The sequence below is a fragment of the Trichomonas vaginalis genome, chromosome VI, assembly GCF_026262505.1.
Source record: "Trichomonas vaginalis G3 chromosome VI, whole genome shotgun sequence".
NCBI lineage: Eukaryota > Parabasalia > Trichomonadida > Trichomonadidae > Trichomonas > Trichomonas vaginalis.
In genome coordinates this window covers 6,232,348-6,250,290 of record NC_067208.1, presented here as the reverse complement: position 1 = coordinate 6,250,290, position 17,943 = coordinate 6,232,348, and the positions used below count along the sequence as shown (strand labels likewise).

General features: G+C 33.5%; 9 protein-coding genes across 9 annotated transcripts, besides 3 other annotated features; 6 read left to right on the top strand and 3 right to left on the bottom strand.

Moving 5' to 3' along the window:
• Nucleotides 1-142: 142 nt before the first annotated feature.
• TVAGG3_0815030 (uncharacterized protein) lies at nucleotides 143-1,539 on the top strand (the record flags this gene model as incomplete). The annotated part of the gene is made up of 1 exon (XM_001314107.1): nucleotides 171-1,280. One exon carries the CDS (start codon nucleotides 171-173, stop codon nucleotides 1,278-1,280), a length of 1,110 nt encoding a protein of 369 aa, XP_001314117.1.
• A 169-nt stretch (nucleotides 1,540-1,708) lies between these two features.
• TVAGG3_0815020 (assembly of large subunit precursor of preribosome) lies at nucleotides 1,709-2,083 on the top strand (the record flags this gene model as incomplete). The annotated part of the gene is made up of 1 exon (XM_001314108.2): nucleotides 1,709-2,050. One exon carries the CDS (start codon nucleotides 1,709-1,711, stop codon nucleotides 2,048-2,050), a length of 342 nt encoding a protein of 113 aa, XP_001314118.1.
• A 331-nt stretch (nucleotides 2,084-2,414) lies between these two features.
• On the bottom strand, nucleotides 2,415-2,990 carry TVAGG3_0815010 (RNA recognition motif (rrm) domain-containing protein; the record flags this gene model as incomplete). The annotated part of the gene is made up of 1 exon (XM_001330190.2): nucleotides 2,415-2,990. One exon carries the CDS (start codon nucleotides 2,988-2,990, stop codon nucleotides 2,415-2,417), a length of 576 nt encoding a protein of 191 aa, XP_001330225.2.
• A 243-nt stretch (nucleotides 2,991-3,233) lies between these two features.
• On the top strand, nucleotides 3,234-3,830 carry TVAGG3_0815000 (Chain N 40s Ribosomal Protein S13; the record flags this gene model as incomplete). The annotated part of the gene is made up of 1 exon (XM_001330191.2): nucleotides 3,242-3,697. The coding sequence occupies one exon, from the start codon at nucleotides 3,242-3,244 to the stop codon at nucleotides 3,695-3,697; it is 456 nt and encodes a 151-aa protein (XP_001330226.1).
• Nucleotides 3,831-3,935: 105 nt separating this feature from the next.
• Nucleotides 3,936-4,681, bottom strand: TVAGG3_0814990 (GTPase protein; the record flags this gene model as incomplete). Its single annotated transcript, XM_001330192.2, has 1 exon — nucleotides 4,100-4,681. The coding sequence occupies one exon, from the start codon at nucleotides 4,679-4,681 to the stop codon at nucleotides 4,100-4,102; it is 582 nt and encodes a 193-aa protein (XP_001330227.1).
• A 517-nt stretch (nucleotides 4,682-5,198) lies between these two features.
• On the bottom strand, nucleotides 5,199-7,432 carry TVAGG3_0814980 (intraflagellar transport protein 88-like protein family; the record flags this gene model as incomplete). Its single annotated transcript, XM_001330193.1, has 1 exon — nucleotides 5,266-7,383. One exon carries the CDS (start codon nucleotides 7,381-7,383, stop codon nucleotides 5,266-5,268), a length of 2,118 nt encoding a protein of 705 aa, XP_001330228.1.
• Nucleotides 7,433-7,703: 271 nt separating this feature from the next.
• On the top strand, nucleotides 7,704-8,985 carry TVAGG3_0814970 (pectin lyase-like family; the record flags this gene model as incomplete). Its single annotated transcript, XM_001330194.1, has 1 exon — nucleotides 7,949-8,800. One exon carries the CDS (start codon nucleotides 7,949-7,951, stop codon nucleotides 8,798-8,800), a length of 852 nt encoding a protein of 283 aa, XP_001330229.1.
• Nucleotides 8,986-12,878: 3,893 nt separating this feature from the next.
• TVAGG3_0814960 (uncharacterized protein) lies at nucleotides 12,879-13,397 on the top strand (the record flags this gene model as incomplete). The annotated part of the gene is made up of 1 exon (XM_001330195.1): nucleotides 12,879-13,397. The coding sequence occupies one exon, from the start codon at nucleotides 12,879-12,881 to the stop codon at nucleotides 13,395-13,397; it is 519 nt and encodes a 172-aa protein (XP_001330230.1).
• Nucleotides 13,398-14,120: 723 nt separating this feature from the next.
• TVAGG3_0814950 (protein ubiquitination) lies at nucleotides 14,121-16,262 on the top strand (the record flags this gene model as incomplete). The annotated part of the gene is made up of 1 exon (XM_001330196.1): nucleotides 14,121-16,262. The coding sequence occupies one exon, from the start codon at nucleotides 14,121-14,123 to the stop codon at nucleotides 16,260-16,262; it is 2,142 nt and encodes a 713-aa protein (XP_001330231.1).
• A 135-nt stretch (nucleotides 16,263-16,397) lies between these two features.
• Nucleotides 16,398-17,943: part of a mobile genetic element that runs on past the window's edge.
• Nucleotides 16,447-16,597: a mobile genetic element.
• Nucleotides 16,930-17,189: a mobile genetic element.

Below are 17,943 nucleotides of genomic sequence, written 5' to 3'. Positions count from 1 at the left end.
TGGCTCTTATATAAGGAAATATTCGAACTACGTTAATATTGTAATGCAAAAAGTATATTCACTCAATAATTCGCTAAAAACAAGTATATGTTCTTTATTGTGATTGCAATGTAAGGTGATTTGCTGGATTAATGTATAATTTAGATAAATAAACGGTCTCCATATCAAAAATGAATGATTTGATTGCAAATATCATTGACGAGACAGCAGAACAAATCAGACTGTTTCTCAATCTTGACAAACTTAGTTCCTCGGCTATTGTTGATGAAATAAAGAACGAAAATGATCTTTTAGCCAAAATTGGAAAATTTATGAAACTTGTTATTGATAGAATATCATTTTCAAAAGATCCAGTCAAATATTACAACTCTATGTGTGCTAATATTATGGGTGGAGTACGAAAAATTTTACCGAATGCACCTGAAACAGTTCAAGAATTTTCAGACTGGCTACCCGCGCAATTAGAACAACACAAACTTGAAATTAGAATCATGAAAAAGAAACTTCGAAAGTGCCAAGAGGCTTTAATCGAAACTAAAAACTCAATAGCAAAACAAGCTTATGAAAGCACCGAAAAGTCAAAAGATCTTGAACAGCAACTTAAACACCTTAAAAAAGAAAACAAGCAATTAAAGGAAAGATACATGGATCGCGAAGACTTTCTGCAATACCACAAATCTCAAGTATCTATTGCAGAATCAAAACAACAACGAGCAGAACAGTCTTCTTTTGAACTTCAAAAGAATAACTATGACTTAAAACTCAAGCTTTTCGATTTACAATCCACAATTGATGCTTTAAAGCGTGAAAACTCGGAGTTGAAGAAGCAAATCAGATCCACATCAGAGCAAAATCAATATGATATACTTGAAAGAAACGAATTACTATACCAAATAGATTGTTACCATGTTGATGCAATGAAGATCGAAAAGCTCCAGAATTTACCATGCAAATGCTTTGAGCACGGTAAGAACTGGACAAAAGCACACAAACAACTCCATAGAGAACTTTACCAACTCGAACAAGAAAACGAAGAATTGAAAGCACGACTTTCTGATGTAATTGCCGAAAATAATACACTTAAATATGTAGGAAATAAGCATAATAAGAAGGTGAAACAAGAAAAAACTCAAAAGGAAAATGTTGAACAAACTCAAACAAAATGTTGCTCTTGTTGCAAATGTAAATGCCACTATTTAGATGTTAATTCTCTCAAAAAGAGATTTGATGACTTAGAAAGCGATGTTGAAGAGCTCAGAAAAGAAATTGACGGAAAATAAGATAATCTACCTTTTTATTGGATTTATAACATGCATATGTTTGTATTTATTATTTCATTAAACAAATTGTTTCAAAATCATTAATCAAATACTCAAATATGGCAATTTTTTTGTCTGAATATCCTCGAGATATTGATTATCAACTCACATATAAGTCAATAATCTTGCATCTACAAGTTTTGATTAAACAACATGTTCATTTCATGCTTTTAAGGTAAGAATTTTTGATTTATAGTCATAATTCCTTATTTTAAAGAAAAAAAGAGTGAATCCTATTCTTCAATGGCATAATCCCAATAATAGAATGATTTTCAGATTACGTTTCATCAATTTGCTGAGATGGCATTCAAATAAAAAATGTCACTTTTTAAGTTTACAATTTTTTGCAAAACCAAACAGAGTTCTCAATTTCGGGTCCTTTTTTTTAAATGAGTACCAAGACAGAGATCTGTGGTTTCTCCGGACACATCTTCCACGCTGGCCACGGCCGTGTTCACATCCGTGAAGATAAGCACCTTATGGCCTTCGAGTCCCGCAAGGCTTTCCGCATGTGGGAACGCAAGCGCAACCCACGTAAGATCGCCTGGACAGAGCACTACCGCCACGACCACAAGAAGTCTGTCGCTGATACAGCTGCTACAGAGAAGCGTGCCCAGCGCAAGAAGGCCACACGCACATACGCTGGTGTTGCTATGGAAGGCAACCAGCACCAGATGGTTCAGATCGTTAAGAAGCGTGTCGCTCGCAAGCCAGTTGCTAAGAAGAACTAAACTTCATTAGAGTTATCAACTTCGTATATTAATTCAAAAATCTCTTTTTTTTAATAGCATTCTCAAAGAAATTTACTTAATATTGTCATATATCATTCAACTCTCAAAACTCCAAATGATATCTCATATATCTCAAAAAAAAAGTGAATTTGTGAAAAAGAATATCATAGAAATTTATAAATACTATATGTGAAGAGAATGTGATTGGAAGATAACAGATATCTAGTATTAATTCAAAATTTCAGAATTTTTTCATGCATTATTATCATTTAAACTATTCAAAATGAAGTAACAACAATATCGAATGCGTTCTATTGGCTGCGTTTATAGAATAATGTTTTAAACAAAAATAAATAATGAAATTTCAGCTGCTTTCAGAATCACTAGAATAGCTATAGTCTGAATAGTCGTAGCTATAGTCTGAATAATCGTAGCTATCGTAATAGTAGTCAGAATAGGAATCTGATTCTTTGCTTTTTTTTTCTTTCGAACTTCGCTTTTCCTTTTTCTTCTTTTCATTAGGATCAACTAAACTCGTTGTTACATCAATGTTTCTTTGAACAACAACTTTTCCTGAATCGATATCAGCTCTTTGCTTTGCTGTTTTCTTATATATTTCGATAAGCTCTGGTGGAGGGAATTCCGAAAGTTCAGCTCTGAGGTTTCTGCCTGAAAGAATAGCTCCATCAAGCTGTTCACAACAGTTTTGAGCGCCTTCATGTTTCTCAAATTCAACGAATGCAATACCCTTAGGTTTTCCTAATTCGTTCTTTGCTTCGTCAACTCTGAAACAACGCCCAAATTGTCTGCAGATAACCATAATTTCTTGAGCTTTGTATTGGTGTGGAATATTTGAAATAAATACTATGCGTCCCTTCCACTGGTAGGATAATGATTTTTCGCGGTCATAATTATCTCGGTTGGGAACATATTTCGACATTCGAATTTATATGAAATTTTGCCATGTAAATTAGAGTCATGGAAATTCGAAATCAACCATCCAAAAATATTATAAGCAAAAGATACCCAATGTCTTTAGTGTATAATTCATTAGCGAAATATTTAAAAACATCAAGTTTTGGAAATTGGAGTTTTTAAATTAGGATGCTTACTAAGAACATGTTTTATTATATTGTTTTCGAAGAAAATAATTTTTGAATCTATCGTCGGCGGTTTGTCCGTCCTTTCGTAATGGGTCGTCTTCACTCCCAAGGCAAGGGTATCTCATCCTCAACATGCCCCTTCCGCCGTTCTGCTCCACACTGGCTCCAGCTCACAGCTGAGAAATGCGTCCAAATGATCTGCGATTATGCTAAGAAGGGTGTCCGTCCATCCCAGATCGGCGCTCTCCTTCGTGATCGCAACGGCGTTGGTATGGTCCGTGCTGTCACGGGCGTCAAGGTCCTCCGCATCCTTAAGGCTAACGGCCTTGCTCCAGCTCTTCCAGAAGAACTTTATCACCTCATCAAGAAGGCTACAAACGTTCGCAAGCACCTCGAACACGCTAAGCACGATGTCGATAGCAAGTACCGCCTTATCCTTATTGAGTCCAGAATCCACCGTCTTACACGCTACTACAAGACACGCCGTGTTCTTGCTCCAAACTGGAAGTACAACGCCCAGACAGCCTCTGCTCTCGTTGCTTAAACATCTTTTATGAAATACGAGTAAAGATACTACCTTTTTTTATATATTACAAAAATCGATAATTTTTTGAAAAACGATTTAGCACAAATTAACTTGATCTAAACATTGCTTTCTGTAAATCAATATTTATCCTTTTCTCTTAATATATTTTTCCTTATTGTTGAAAAATTTTTTCAAATATCAGTTTAAAATCATTACTTATATAACAGGAAATTTTAGCCATATCTTTAGAAGAATTGATGATAGCATAATTTTTAGTGAATTTAAAGTATTATATCAAAATATCAATTAATACTTATTTTAATGTTATTTCATTCGCTCCTTAACATGTACGAAGCGTATATGCGTAATGATTTTAGCAAAACTTCAATCAGTAAAATGATTAAAGTGAACATATAATTTTTAACAACAAGATGATTCTTTTGCCTTAGTTGGTGTCTTAATCGCACGATGTTGTGCAATTCCTTTCTGAACTACTTTCTTAACCAAGTCTGCGAACATATCATCGATTCCTTGGCCAGTTTTAGCAGATGTCTTATAGAATAGGTATCCACTCTTCTGAGCCCATTCACGAGCTTCCTCATCTGAAACTTCTACTTCCTCGATATCAGCCTTATTGGCAACAATTGCTATAATCGATTCAATACCGGCTACACTTACAAACGCTTCAATCCAGCCTGGAAGGTCGTTAAAGGACTCGCGACTAGTGCGATCATAAACACAAATCGCAGCTTGTGAATTTCTGTAGTAAATTGGTCCGAGAGATTTATATTTTTCTTGGCCAGCTGTATCCCAAATTTGCATTTCAACGTGTGTACCTTCAATATCGTTGATGAATAATTGATAATTAGCGCCAACAGTTCCTTGTTCGAGTGGATTAAATACTTTTTCTACTAGCATATTAAGCATGGATGTTTTTCCGACATGAGAATCACCAACCAAAACTGTCCTTCCGTGGAAAACAGATGAATTAGTGGTGATCATTTTAAATTAAAAGTGACAAGTTAGCAAGAAGTTACGATTTGATTTGTATCCGAATTAGCCTTTTCGGACCTGGAGATAAACTTACCCTTAAGCTATAAATTCCATCTCTTGCTTGTTTTTCTTACATCTGACCTTCATTTTTTCATCAATTTTTTGTTCAAAATTCGAAATCTTTGTTGAGCCTGTATCAGGGTAAATTCAAACAATCATACTATATTGCTGCATAATTTCATAATATCATAAGAAAACTTTATGAATATATTACATAAAATTAATTTATAGTAAATGATAGTTATGTAAGTAGAAAATATTACACGTAAGCATAATCTGATAATATCCCAAACAGTGAGTAATAATTGCAAAATATCAAAAATAATACGGATAAAGTATCGATTTTAACGATATTGTCATATTGGACGGATTTGTGTAACATGTTTCACATACATGTGGATATAATAAGATCAAAAATTATGAAAATAGAAAGAAAATTTCTGAAAATTCATTATTAAAGACTAGTAATTTGACATAGTCATATATGTTTTAAAAAAATAGAAAGGGTTATCAAAAAGAAAATACGCTATTTTTTAATCTGGTAAATCGATATCGACATCATCCCACATGTTTCCATCACCTTCACCTGCACGAGCATTCTGGACCATTCCATTAGCATTAGCATCAACGTTGAGATCTGGAGCGACAACATTTTCTCTTTGATTTCCGAAATTCATTACATTGTCTTGAGGTCTTCTGAAATCATCATTTCCGAACTGTTGTGGCTGGAATCCCATTGGTGTGTCATCCTGTCCTTGTTGCTGTTGTGCTTCCATCTCTTCCTGCTGCATGATAGCAATTCTCTCCATGAGATCCTTGTAAAGGCGCTGGTAGTAATCAGCCTTTGCTGACAAACCCATTTCTGTTGTCAGCTTGATCAAGTGCTCTAAGCACTGCTTGTTGTTCGGATCGAGCTGCATGACTTTCTCGTATGTTGTAAGTGCTTCCTGTTTCTGATCCATGTTTCTGTGGCATGAAGCGACCATCATTAAATAACGTGGTTGCTTTGGAGCAAGTTCTGATGCGCGCTCGAAGAATTTGAGGGCTTGGTCGTATGACTGTTTCTTCCTGAAGTAGCTGCCAAGCCATTGGATAACGTCAATGTCACTTGGGCAGTATTTGTAAGATTCGGTATAGCATTGGAAGGCCTGGGCTTCGTTTTGATCACGATCCCAGATAGCACCGAGGCGGCGCCAAATGGCTGGATCCTTTGGCTGTATGTTGATAAGACGATGAAGCCATTCGATGGCATTTGTATTAAATCCAGCCTTTTCGTAACAATCGGAAATTTCGAATGCGACTTCTGGAGCCTTTGGAATGATTCTGTTGAGTTTCTCGAAAACTTGAAGAGCTTCCTCGTATTGGCCCATCATCTTAGAAACAACACCGAGGTTGTAGAGGGCTTCAACGCAGTCGGCCTCGACACCAATAGCTTCAAGGTATTGGTCTCTGGCCTCATCTTCATGGTTGGATTGCATAAGACAGTTACCCTTGTTGACAAGAGCCTGTGCGTTGTATTTATCGTGGTCAAGAGCCATTTGAGCGTATTTGTTGGCGTTTTCGTAGTCTTGTTCGAGGTAATATAAGAAGGAAAGGTTTGTAGCTGCAAGAGCCATAAGAGCTGGGTCTTTCTTTCTGATCTGGCGAAGGATTTCAATAGCCTTGTCAGCATTACGATGGTTGAGATGTGCAAGAGAGTAAGCAATTTCGAATTCTCCAGTTGCTTCTGGGAATTTTGATTGTTTGAGCCTCTGAAGTACAAAATCGTATGCTTCTTGCCAGTCTTTGTCGCTCTTGGAAGCAACTAAACGGCTTGTAAGCATGACTAATCTGACTTGTTCGCGGCGTTCAACGTGAAGCTGATTTCCGAGAACATCAGACTCTTGGAGATCGCTAATTGTTGTAACTGGCTTAACACCAAGCAATCCTTTGTAAGCTTCGCGCATATCTTCTGTTGATGATAAAATTGCGTGGCAAAGAACAAGGTTGAAGCCTGTCTTGATGGATGGGTCAACACGCATAGCTGTTTCAAATGAAGAAAGAGCAAGATGGTACTGGCCTAAGCAAATCTGAGCAACACCGCAAGCGTGGTTGAAGCGAGCCTTAAATCTGTTATGCTCTGGTTTAAGGTAGTTGATACCCATGTTGTAGTTCTTGACAGCATCCTCGTATTTGCCAAGAGCCATGTTGATATTTCCGATCTCAAGGTAAGCCATGAACTGGTTAGGATATTCATGGTCCTTAAGGAGCCTCTCGTATCTGTGGATGGCTTCATCGTAGTTGGTATTTGCCTTATATGCATCTGCGAGTTGCATTAAAACTGTATATTTGTATGTCTTAAATTCTAATTCTTCAACGTTCTTGGATGTGATGAAATCTTGGAGAGCCTTCATTTGGGTCTCAGCCTCCTTAGCTTTTGTGAGAGCAAGCTGTGGATCCGGTGGATCAGCGGCTAAAGCTTGTGAAGAAGCGACGATAGCATCCATAATATCTTTCTTAAATTTCTTGAGTTTGTTTTCTGGCGAATCGCTAGTATCTTTAATGAATTGTGCAAACGAATCTCTAACATGATCAAGTGGAGAAATTACTTTCTTTCCGCCTGATGTTCCAAGGCTGTCCGAGTTGTAGCCGGCTCCCTTCCTTGAAGACATTGGGCGGGAAGATGTCGGCGGACGAGCGCGCGACGAAGTTAAACGCGAGGTCATTTTTTGCTGTACGTTATAAATTTATACTGTTTCGTTTATGAATGGCTATGGAACAAAGTTTATTATTATGGATTTTGAGTTGTTTAAAATAGTCGAATAGAAACATCGAAACTCTACAGTTTTGATAATTTGAAAACTGAAAACATTGAATTTATAATAAATTTGATAAAGAATCAATAATATGTTTAATGTTGATGCGTTTGGAAATATGCTAAAATTCCAAAAATATTAGTAAAAATAAAAATTAGAATGAAAAAATAAAGAAATTTAATTTCATTTTTCAAAAATCCGAAAAATTTTGGAGAAAATTCAAAAATGAAAGCGACAACTTTGATTTGTTTTAAGGCCTATATTGATATCTTCAAATAAAAATCTTTTTGGTTTCAAAACACTTTTCATTTTTTAAAAAATTAACACAACAATCTTAAATCTCGCTATTCGTTCTGCCAATAGTTTAAGCCCACTATTGGCAATTGAGAGAAGATCAAGTATCTCATCTTTCAAGCTTGGAATGAGCTCTTTTAACAAATTCACGAATCATATTATCTCGAATTTTGGAGCTAAATCAAATATTAACGTAGACCGAGTGCTATTTTCAAACATACTTAAGGCTCCAATCTCAATTTCTAATATAGATCTCGAGAGTAAAACATATCATGAAACTCAGAAGGCCAATGATGTGATGCTGCTTGTTTCATCAGCTACATTTACAAAGTGCAACGGATACACAGGCGGTGGCATCGATGCAAATGGAACTTCCCTTATTATTCGCAATTCTATTTTTGATGAAAATAAAGCTGAAGTTGGTGGAGCTATTTCAGCTCTATTTTGCAGTAAAATCACCCTCGATGGCAACAGATTTTCTTCAAATACAGCTCAATACACAGGAGCTCTTAATTTAGACTCAAATGTAGAAAAGGGTGATTCAAATGTCCGCAACAGTAACCTTACAGGAAATACAGCCGTCAAATGGACTGGTGCCATGAGAATGGATCGAACTGGCGGCACATTACAAAATTTGATTTTTGAAAAGAATTCTGCTATGGCCTGTGGCGGATTCTTTGATTACTCATGCGAGCCTTGCACAAGAAACGTCATAGAATGCCAATTCTTGAGGAACAGAGCGATGTCTCGTGGTGGAGCTTATTGCTGCTTCCATATAAAGCAAAATGTCAACTTTTTGCAATGCACATTCATTGATAATAAATACGAGACAAAAACTAACTCAATTGCAATTGATTCTATAAATATTAAAGTTACCATCGATAAATGCTCGTTTTCTGGTAGCAAGGACAATGAAATTGTTATGAAATTCCAAGGATCTACCGTTACAAATCGTGATTCAAAGTTTGACCAAAAATAATATTTTATTTTTATTTTACTTAATGTTTCTTATTCATTTTTATACTAAAATAGCTATAAATTATCAGTGTTAGCTTGTTTTTCTTTTACACAAAATCAATTACTTGAGATAGTTCAATGAATTATAAGAAAAAACCAGAATTTTCGAAAAAGTGACACCAACTATTAAAGTTATTTTATTACTAGATTTATTTACAAATTATAAGATAATATCATTAACCGAATATATTTTTAATATAAATAAAAAACTTTTTTATACAAAAAATTACAATCAATCGATAAATATTATAAAACATTTATTCCAAAAAGATTAAGTAATAGGTGGGATCCTGCATATAATATAATTTTATGTCATAAAGTTTACAAATTTTAGATGGACCACAGTGAGAATGTGAGTGGTTAATTTAAAGGTGGTCTGATAAAGATATCGAAGCTTACTCAACACAGCATGAAGCAGTTTCTAATACACAATCTTACTAGTGGTGTTTCGGTCGCCAGCGCTCTCATAGGGGTGCTGATTTCAAAAACCACTACTTCAAATTATTCAACAATACTCAATGCAGCATGAAGCAGCTACTACTGCTGTATCTTACTGGTAGTGTTTTGGTCGTTGGCTCTTGCACAGTCTCTCAGATTTTCAAAATTTTTTTTCAACACTATCTTGTTTCGCTCTCAGAAAGCTATCCTACAAAGACATCGAAGCTTACTCAACACAGCATGAAGCAGTTTCTAATACACAATCTTACTAGTGGTGTTTCGGTCGCCAGCGCTCTCATAGGGGTGCTGATTTCAAAAACCACTACTTCAAATTATTCAACAATACTCAATGCATCATGAAGCAGTTTCCAATTCAACAATACTCAACATAGCATGAAGCAGTTTCTAATAAATATATACATATATAAATATATACATATATAAATATATACATATATAAATATATACATATATAAATATATACATATATAAATATATACATATATAAATATATACATATATAAATATATACATATATAAATATATACATATATAAATATATACATATATAAATATATACATATATAAATATATACATATATAAATATATACATATATAAATATATACATATATAAATATATACATATATAAATATATACATATATAAATATATACATATATAAATATATACATATATAAATATATACATATATAAATATATACATATATAAATATATACATATATAAATATATACATATATAAATATATACATATATAAATATATACATATATAAATATACATATATATATATAAATATACATATATATATAAATATATAAATAACAAAATACAATCAAAAAATAGTGTTTGGAAATTTAAGGTTATGTGTCACTTTTTCGTAAATTCTACCACACTCGATAGTTCAATGAATTATAACAGTAATGTAATCCATTTTAAACTATTCACAATCTTCATTGTAGCGTATTATCTTGTATTTCTGCCATTCTTTTTGCTAATAAAAATTTCGGCTCGCAATTTGATGACAGTTTGTTCCAAAACTTGCGTGGTTAGCTCAATTCTAATCATATGTCCTAAATACGTATCTTGCTTATATGTTATTTTTGTTTGGGTTTCGCTCACTCTTAAAAGTGCACTTAGGCCCGTAAAACCACAATGGAGTTATCGGAAATTTGAATTAAAGTCAGATGGGGCTTAAATACATTCTTATGATAAGGATGTCGCTTGGGGGACATTTGGGGACTCGACCAAATAATTTTCAAACTCTGGGGGACATGTAAAGCGTCAAAAATGATTTGTAAAGTGTCAAAAATTATAAATATATGAAGATAATTTATTATTGTGTCTGATAAATGGATAACTCTTTAATCATGACTTAGGCTGTTCATATTTTAATGAAAATGTTATATCTAAGCCAATTTTGAAAAATGCAATTTATAATTTATGCATTAATTATGTATTGTTTTTATAAATCTTAATAATGTATACTGATATTTACTATTCGCTTTAGTTTTTCATCTGATTCAAAAATTAAATTATGTAAATATTCAGGCTGAAAGCACCAATAACAGTAAATTGGGTTTGAATTCTGGAATAGAAACAACAGAGCCCCTTCCTGGCCTTTCATCGACTCTTCATAGAGCGTCACTTTTTGTTCCCCAATCCCCCATGGGGGATTGGGGGATTGGGGGAAATTTATTTTCCTGATTTTATTAATGATTAATATATTACCTTTAATAAAAATCAAAATCATGTCATTACAAAGCTCATAGAGCTAAAATTTAAGAAAAATTAAATATCAATTCTCTGAAAATGCAAGAAAATTCAACAAAAACTAGATAAATGTATTTTAAATATTAACAATGTGCTGTATATATTATAATATTTGAACTTCAGTAATCAATAATTATTTTGACACTTTACAAATAGACTCTGACTTCATCAAACAAAGCTTCTCAATTTTTGTTCCCCAGCGTCCCCCACTTGGGGGACGCAATCAACCCCCGGGGGGACAAAACGACATCCTTACTTATGATTTAAATATGGTAATTCTATTATGTATTCAATTTTTGAAAAACATTGAAAGTGTAACTATTGGCACAGGATTGATTCAAATTTTTGATTCGAATTTTTTTCCCAAAATTGAAGTATTCAAAAATTTCAATGAAGTCTTAGAATTTCTGCAGTTTGTTTATCTTTTTTAGACTCCACTATTGTCGGCACCGGAACTTACTCAAGAATGCTTTATAAGAAAAGAGTTGTTAAGGTTCCAATAATTCCGTTCGTTTTATTACTTATTTCATACATTTTAATTCAAATTACGAGTAATCAATATAAAATTTCAATAATTCCTTTATATTCACAGGTGATTATGGAAGACGTATTTGATCCAAGTTCAACAGTCGATATAATTAACGCATTGTTGAGAGATCAATTAAACTCAGAAAAATGTCAAAAATGCAAAATTTAGCCATTAAGCAATGTTGACAAATCAACACCTCAAGATGTAGGAGTTACTACTGTTATGAGATCCTCTTCTGGATCTGTTCTTTTAGCAAAAAACATAAAATCTGTCTCTAATATGACATTTATTATACTTGCAGATCAAGAAGCATATAAAAATATCGATAATTACTCAAAGGACTACGTGAAGAACTGTGGTCGTCTCATTGTCAACACAGGAAATCGCATTTTTACTGATTTTTTTCTATCAAAGATATAAAACAAAAATCATGTTGTTCCATGTTGCATGCTAAGATCAGTCATAATGTAAACCTCTCAATTTTATTGTCGTGGGAAGTATCTCAATTCCTTCAAAAAAATTGAAAAACTATTTAATTTTAAAAATATAATACTTTTAATTAGTTAATTAATTGGAGATATTTTTTAAAAATCACTTTTGATAATACTTTTGAGGACTTTAATTAAAAAAATATATTCAAAAATATCCAGGATATCAAGAGGGAATTGTTCCTTATGAGGTATATAGTTATGATGTATACCTCATAAGGAACAATTCCCTCCTTAAAATCGTAGACATTTTTATACTTATTAATCAACCATTCAAAATCATATTCCTCTGAAAAGTTATTTTATTAAAAATTTAGAATTTTAATAAATATAGAGTTTGAATTTCATACAATACCTATATATTTTCAATAATGGAATTTGAAAACCATTCTCAAAAGTTCTCAGAAAACCTTTTTTTCATTAATTTTAAGAAATCTGAGTATTAAATTAAGTGATAAATTCGTTTGACACTACTTTAATTTTTAAATTCAAAAAATTATATGTGCTTCTTAAAATGACTCAAAAAAATTTTATTATAAAATAATATATAATATTAAAAATCCCACAACATTTTTTTACTTTACATAATCATACTTCCTCGACGATTAATTTCCACTCAATTTCTATCGTTGACCGAACTGAGCATGCAACAGTTCCATGCATTTACGCAACGATTCTACGCTCATATAAGATATCTAACGTTTTTCGACAGTCAAGATTTCTTATTTCAGGATATTGTCTTTAATGAAGACGAAGAATATACAAAGGGCTTAACATTGTTCCCAGAAAGAATGAAATTATACAGATTACCAGAGTATAGGGAAGTTATGAGGAAAACACAAGATTTTGGAGGAATTGATCCAGAAATGCTGAAAGAGAAGAGCAATATTAATGGATGTTGTGGTGCTGGAGACCCATATATAGCGGCAACAGTTTTCGACCTTATTCTTCAAGATATGAAAATTACTTATCATAATATCAGTATAACTGACCAATCCATGCTCACCTATTATGCATATAATGGATATATTCCATCCCTCAATCTCCATCCCGACGGATTGCTTATGGCCGATCAAACTAAAATTAATACATCAGTTTTTGGTCAATTCCGTGAAATAAATTCATCTAAACTAGTAAAAGGAAAATTCAAGTGGTTGCATCACTTGAATTACCGTCTACCAAAAGAATTTCTCTTGGAGATTTATAGACACTGTCCAAGAGACGATATAAACGTCAAAAACTATTTTCCACGTTTATCAGATTTTGAAATTGATGAATATGAAAGAAAAATGAAGAAAAATCAAAAATAAATTTTAAATGAACTATTTTTATCTTGAATGGACTATCCTTTCAAATATATGACTAAATAACTAATATTTTATCATAGATCTTTAAATATTTTATCATTGATATCAATGAATCTTAACAAATATAAAGTTATTTCTATAGAAAACATTCTACAATGAAAATCAGGTATTTTAGAGCAAATTCAACAAATGAAATGCTCTAGATAGTCTAGAAAAAGAGATATAAAAACATTAGAACTCTTTATGTACAGTTTGAAAGGGCACACATAGAGTACCAATAGATATTTTAATCAGAAATTCAAGATCAATATCAGGATTCATTCAAATAAACAATGGTTATATAAAAAATGTGGTTTATTGAAAAATAAAAAACTGACATTTTTTATAATGAAAATTTTATGAGAAATTTCTGATGGTAATAGTCGTGGTGTTGAATTTTCTGCAGATGGTACTATTCTCCTTAGAGCTCCGAATACACTTGTTGGTGAATACATTATCCCTGCAAGTTGCACAACGATTAAGGGAGGAAACTCGGCAGATGAAAGTCCATTCCTTTTTTGCCGAGACAACATCACATCGATTATTGCTGAACGTGGAAGTCTTCTTTCGAATGTTTGTTATTATTGTTTCGCTAAATCTGAACTTGTTTCTTGTGATCTGAGTCAATGCACAAAATTATTAAATATCAACTGTGCAATGTTCTCTGGGTGCAAGAAACTGGCCAAAATGCAACTCCCTCCAAATTGCGAGATTTTAGATTATGGCTCATTTGCTGATACATCTTCTTTGCTCAAACTCGAGTTGCCTGATTCGGTAAGAACTATTGCTGGTTATCATAGCGTTTATTATAGAGTTTTTTCATATAGCGGATTAGAAGAGATAAAAATTAATCCAACATCGAAATTGACCACCATTGGAAGTGATTGTTTTACTGGGTCTCGCTTGAAGTATTTCTATTTTCCGGAGTTTTGCACAAATGTGGTATTTTCTGCTTTCCAAGAATGCCCTATTATTGAATTTTCCTTCCATCCGAATAATAAAAAGTTCAAAACAGATGGAACAAGTATATTCATCGGAGATAATAATAACACATTGTTATTTGTGAGTTCTGGCCTGACAGGAACATATACAGTTCCCAGTTTTGTGACAAGAATTGAAGATTCATCTATAAGAGGAGGAAAACTCTCAAAATGTATCTTCGGACCTCAAATTACATATGTTGGTTCATGGATTTTGGGTTTAAATAAAATCACTGAATTTGAATTTCCTCCACAGATGACATCTGTTGCTGAAGCAATGTTCTATAGCTGCAGTTCTTTGACAACGGTGAAATTCACTGATTCAATAGTTTCGATTCAAAGGCTTGCTTTCGCTTTCTGCAGTTCATTAAAAAACTTGACTTTACCATCAAAATTAAAGTCAATTGGGAATAGTGCTTTTGCAAAATGCACTGCTCTAAAAACATTGACACTTCCTGCAGGATGTGATCAAATAGGTGATGGTGTTTTCAGTGAGATTTCGATAACAATCAATTCATTGAATCCCGAGATCCAAATAGATAATTATGTTATGTATAAAAACAATCGTCAGACTATCACAGCATATCTCGGATCTGATGCCTCATCAAATATTGTAATCAACAAGAGCTGCACATTAATTGGCTCAGGCGCATTTCAATCAAAGACATTTTCACAAGTTACATTTGACAACAACGAAATGATCAACATCTCTTCTTATGCATTTGCTTCATCAACGATCAAATCAATAACATTTCCATCCGGATTAAAGAAGATTGAACAATATGCATTCAGCAATTGTAACAACCTTGTTCGTGTTTCATTTCAAGGTTCCCAAATTACAGAGATTCCTGATTATTGCTTTTACCAATGTCCTTCATTGTCACAAATTGTTCTCCCATCTTCAATCACAAAGATCGGAAACTATGCATTCCGAGAATCTCCAGTCATTGGCGACATCGGAATATCAAATCTTAATAGTCTTTCGAGCATTGGCATTTATGCATTCTATCAAAGAGGTCTTACCACAGCAGACATCTCAAGCCAAAGCCACACTATTGGCATGCAAGCATTTGCACAATCTAAACTTGAGAATCTTACTATTGCATGCAACATTTCGCAACAACTTTGCCAGCGCTGTACATCCTTGAAGAATTTACAAATGAAGAGTGGTGTTGGATATATCGATGTTTATGCATTTGATGGTTGCTCGTCTCTCACAGGTTTCACCATTCCGAAAACACTTACTAAAATACTTAACTTTGCATTTCAATCTTGTTCATCACTATCCAACATCCGAATGGTTTCGGATTGCACATTGAACTATTGTGCAGGTGGTGCCTTCTATGGCTGTTTCAATCTTAAGACAATCACACTTAACCCTAACGACAACAAATATTTGTTTGAGAACGGTGCACTCACAGATCGCGACCAGACTATCTTATACTTCTTCCTACCATACAGTGGTGTCAAGAACTTTGCTGTTCCTACCGAGATGATCACTATTGGCAACTGTGCATTCATGGGTAGTCCATCTCTTCAACGAGTTTTCTTCAGTGGCATCAAGCTCCGAGAGATCGGCTACCAAGCGTTTAAAGACTGCATAAATCTCAATTTCATCTTCTTCTCATCATCCAGTCTCACTAAGATTGATAACGAAGCATTCGATGGCTGTCCTTATCTTAAGAAATGCGGCTCATTTCAAGCACCGACAGCACTTCAAGAGAAACTTATTTCCATCAATATCCCAAAGACTGCATTTTCCGATGATTGTGATCTATCAATAACTTGCAAACCTATCATGCGATTTTCATTCTCACTAGCAGTTCTTACACTTTTTATTTTAATGTAAACATTAATTCATACATACTTTTTCATCTTTTAGATGCCATTTTACAGATTTTTGAACATCTAAAATTTTTGTTATCAGAATCATTTGTTCAGCTTTTCTTTCAATAATGCTTATTATTGAAAATCAAAATTTATCTAGGGCTGTACAAAATCGAGAAAAACATTGCCGTGCGGTAATATAGGGTCAAAAAAATCGCGCCTCGGGGGATCCGCCGCCTCGGCACTATTAAGTGCGCATTATATTTAATATGTCCTTCTTTTTTTTTCTTTTTTCTTCTTCTTCTTTTCCTTTCCTTCTTCCTCTCCTTCCTCTTCTTTCCTTCTCCTTCTCTTTTTACAACAACGTCGAAGATCTTCGAATTTGATTGTTGGAAAAGCATCTATTTCAGATAAAGGATGCCTTTCTCACAGTCAACATACGAGGGTCCTGGCTGAAACGTTCTCAAAAAGCCTGAGATGGTAATTCTCTGATCACTCATAGCTGGGCAGGTAGTCATTGCTGACAATACCTGTCTTTATGCATGCACGCTTTCATGTATATGGGTTTACACTATCAATTCGCAAAGTTGTTCCGAATTCTTCCAAAATGGAAGGACCCGAAACAACTTTGCTTGTTAACGATACAGACGCATTACTTTGCATTGATACTGTGCTGAGTTGTGTAGAAGGTTTGATTAGAGTTGTTTTGTTCTGGTATCTCTCATCTTCTGATGAGAGAAATCAAAGCAACACAACTCTAATGAGTTTGTTTTCACTCATTTGTATGTAGGTTTTTAGTTCGATTGGAGCTGCTTCATAATGAGATCTCTCATCAATTGATGAGGGAGATCATAACAAAGCAGCTCTAATGTATATGCTCGTATTAACCGGGTTGTAATGCGTTGTAACGTCAGCTTGTAGTTCGTTTGGGGCCACTTCACATTGAGATGAGAAGAAATGATTAAAGGACTCTGAAAGGCTTTGGCCGTTGATGTTGTAATCGCATTACTTGGAACTAGCTGGATGCTAAGCTGTGTAGAATGTTCGATTAGAGCTGTTTTGATATGATTTTTCTCATCATAAGATTGGAGGAATCATAGAAAAACAACTCTAATGGGTTTACCATCATCTACTTGTATGTAGATGTTTGGGAAATTGTCTTGTTAACCGATTTTCGAGATGACTTTCAAATGCTATAATCAAATGACAAACAAGTCTAAGATTTCTCGACAATACATCAAATCATGATGTTTGTAAGTGCAATGAGATTAGAGTTTTTGAAGGAATGACAAGAGAAGTAGGGAAGCTCGGCATTCGCCGAGCAAATTAAAAATTAACTTATGGATTAAATTTTAAGAGGAATTCAATTTTAATTACGGGTTGTTCAAATATTGATTAATATAAATTTATTAATAAGAATAAACAATTTTTGTTTTTGAATTTATTCAATTTATAGCTTTACATATAGTTTCAAAATTGTACAACTATGATTATTTCAACAAAAAATATCTTACTTTTTCACTTCACTTTCACCCTCACTTTTTCCGTAATTCAAATTTCAACATTATGTATTTTAATTCCTTATAGTATTTTTAACATAATTAATCAAATAATAATTGGAAGTTCTGAACTCACTTTTTCCGTAATTCAAAATCAAAAATATGAATAATATATCTATTTATTATATACTAATGCTATTTTCA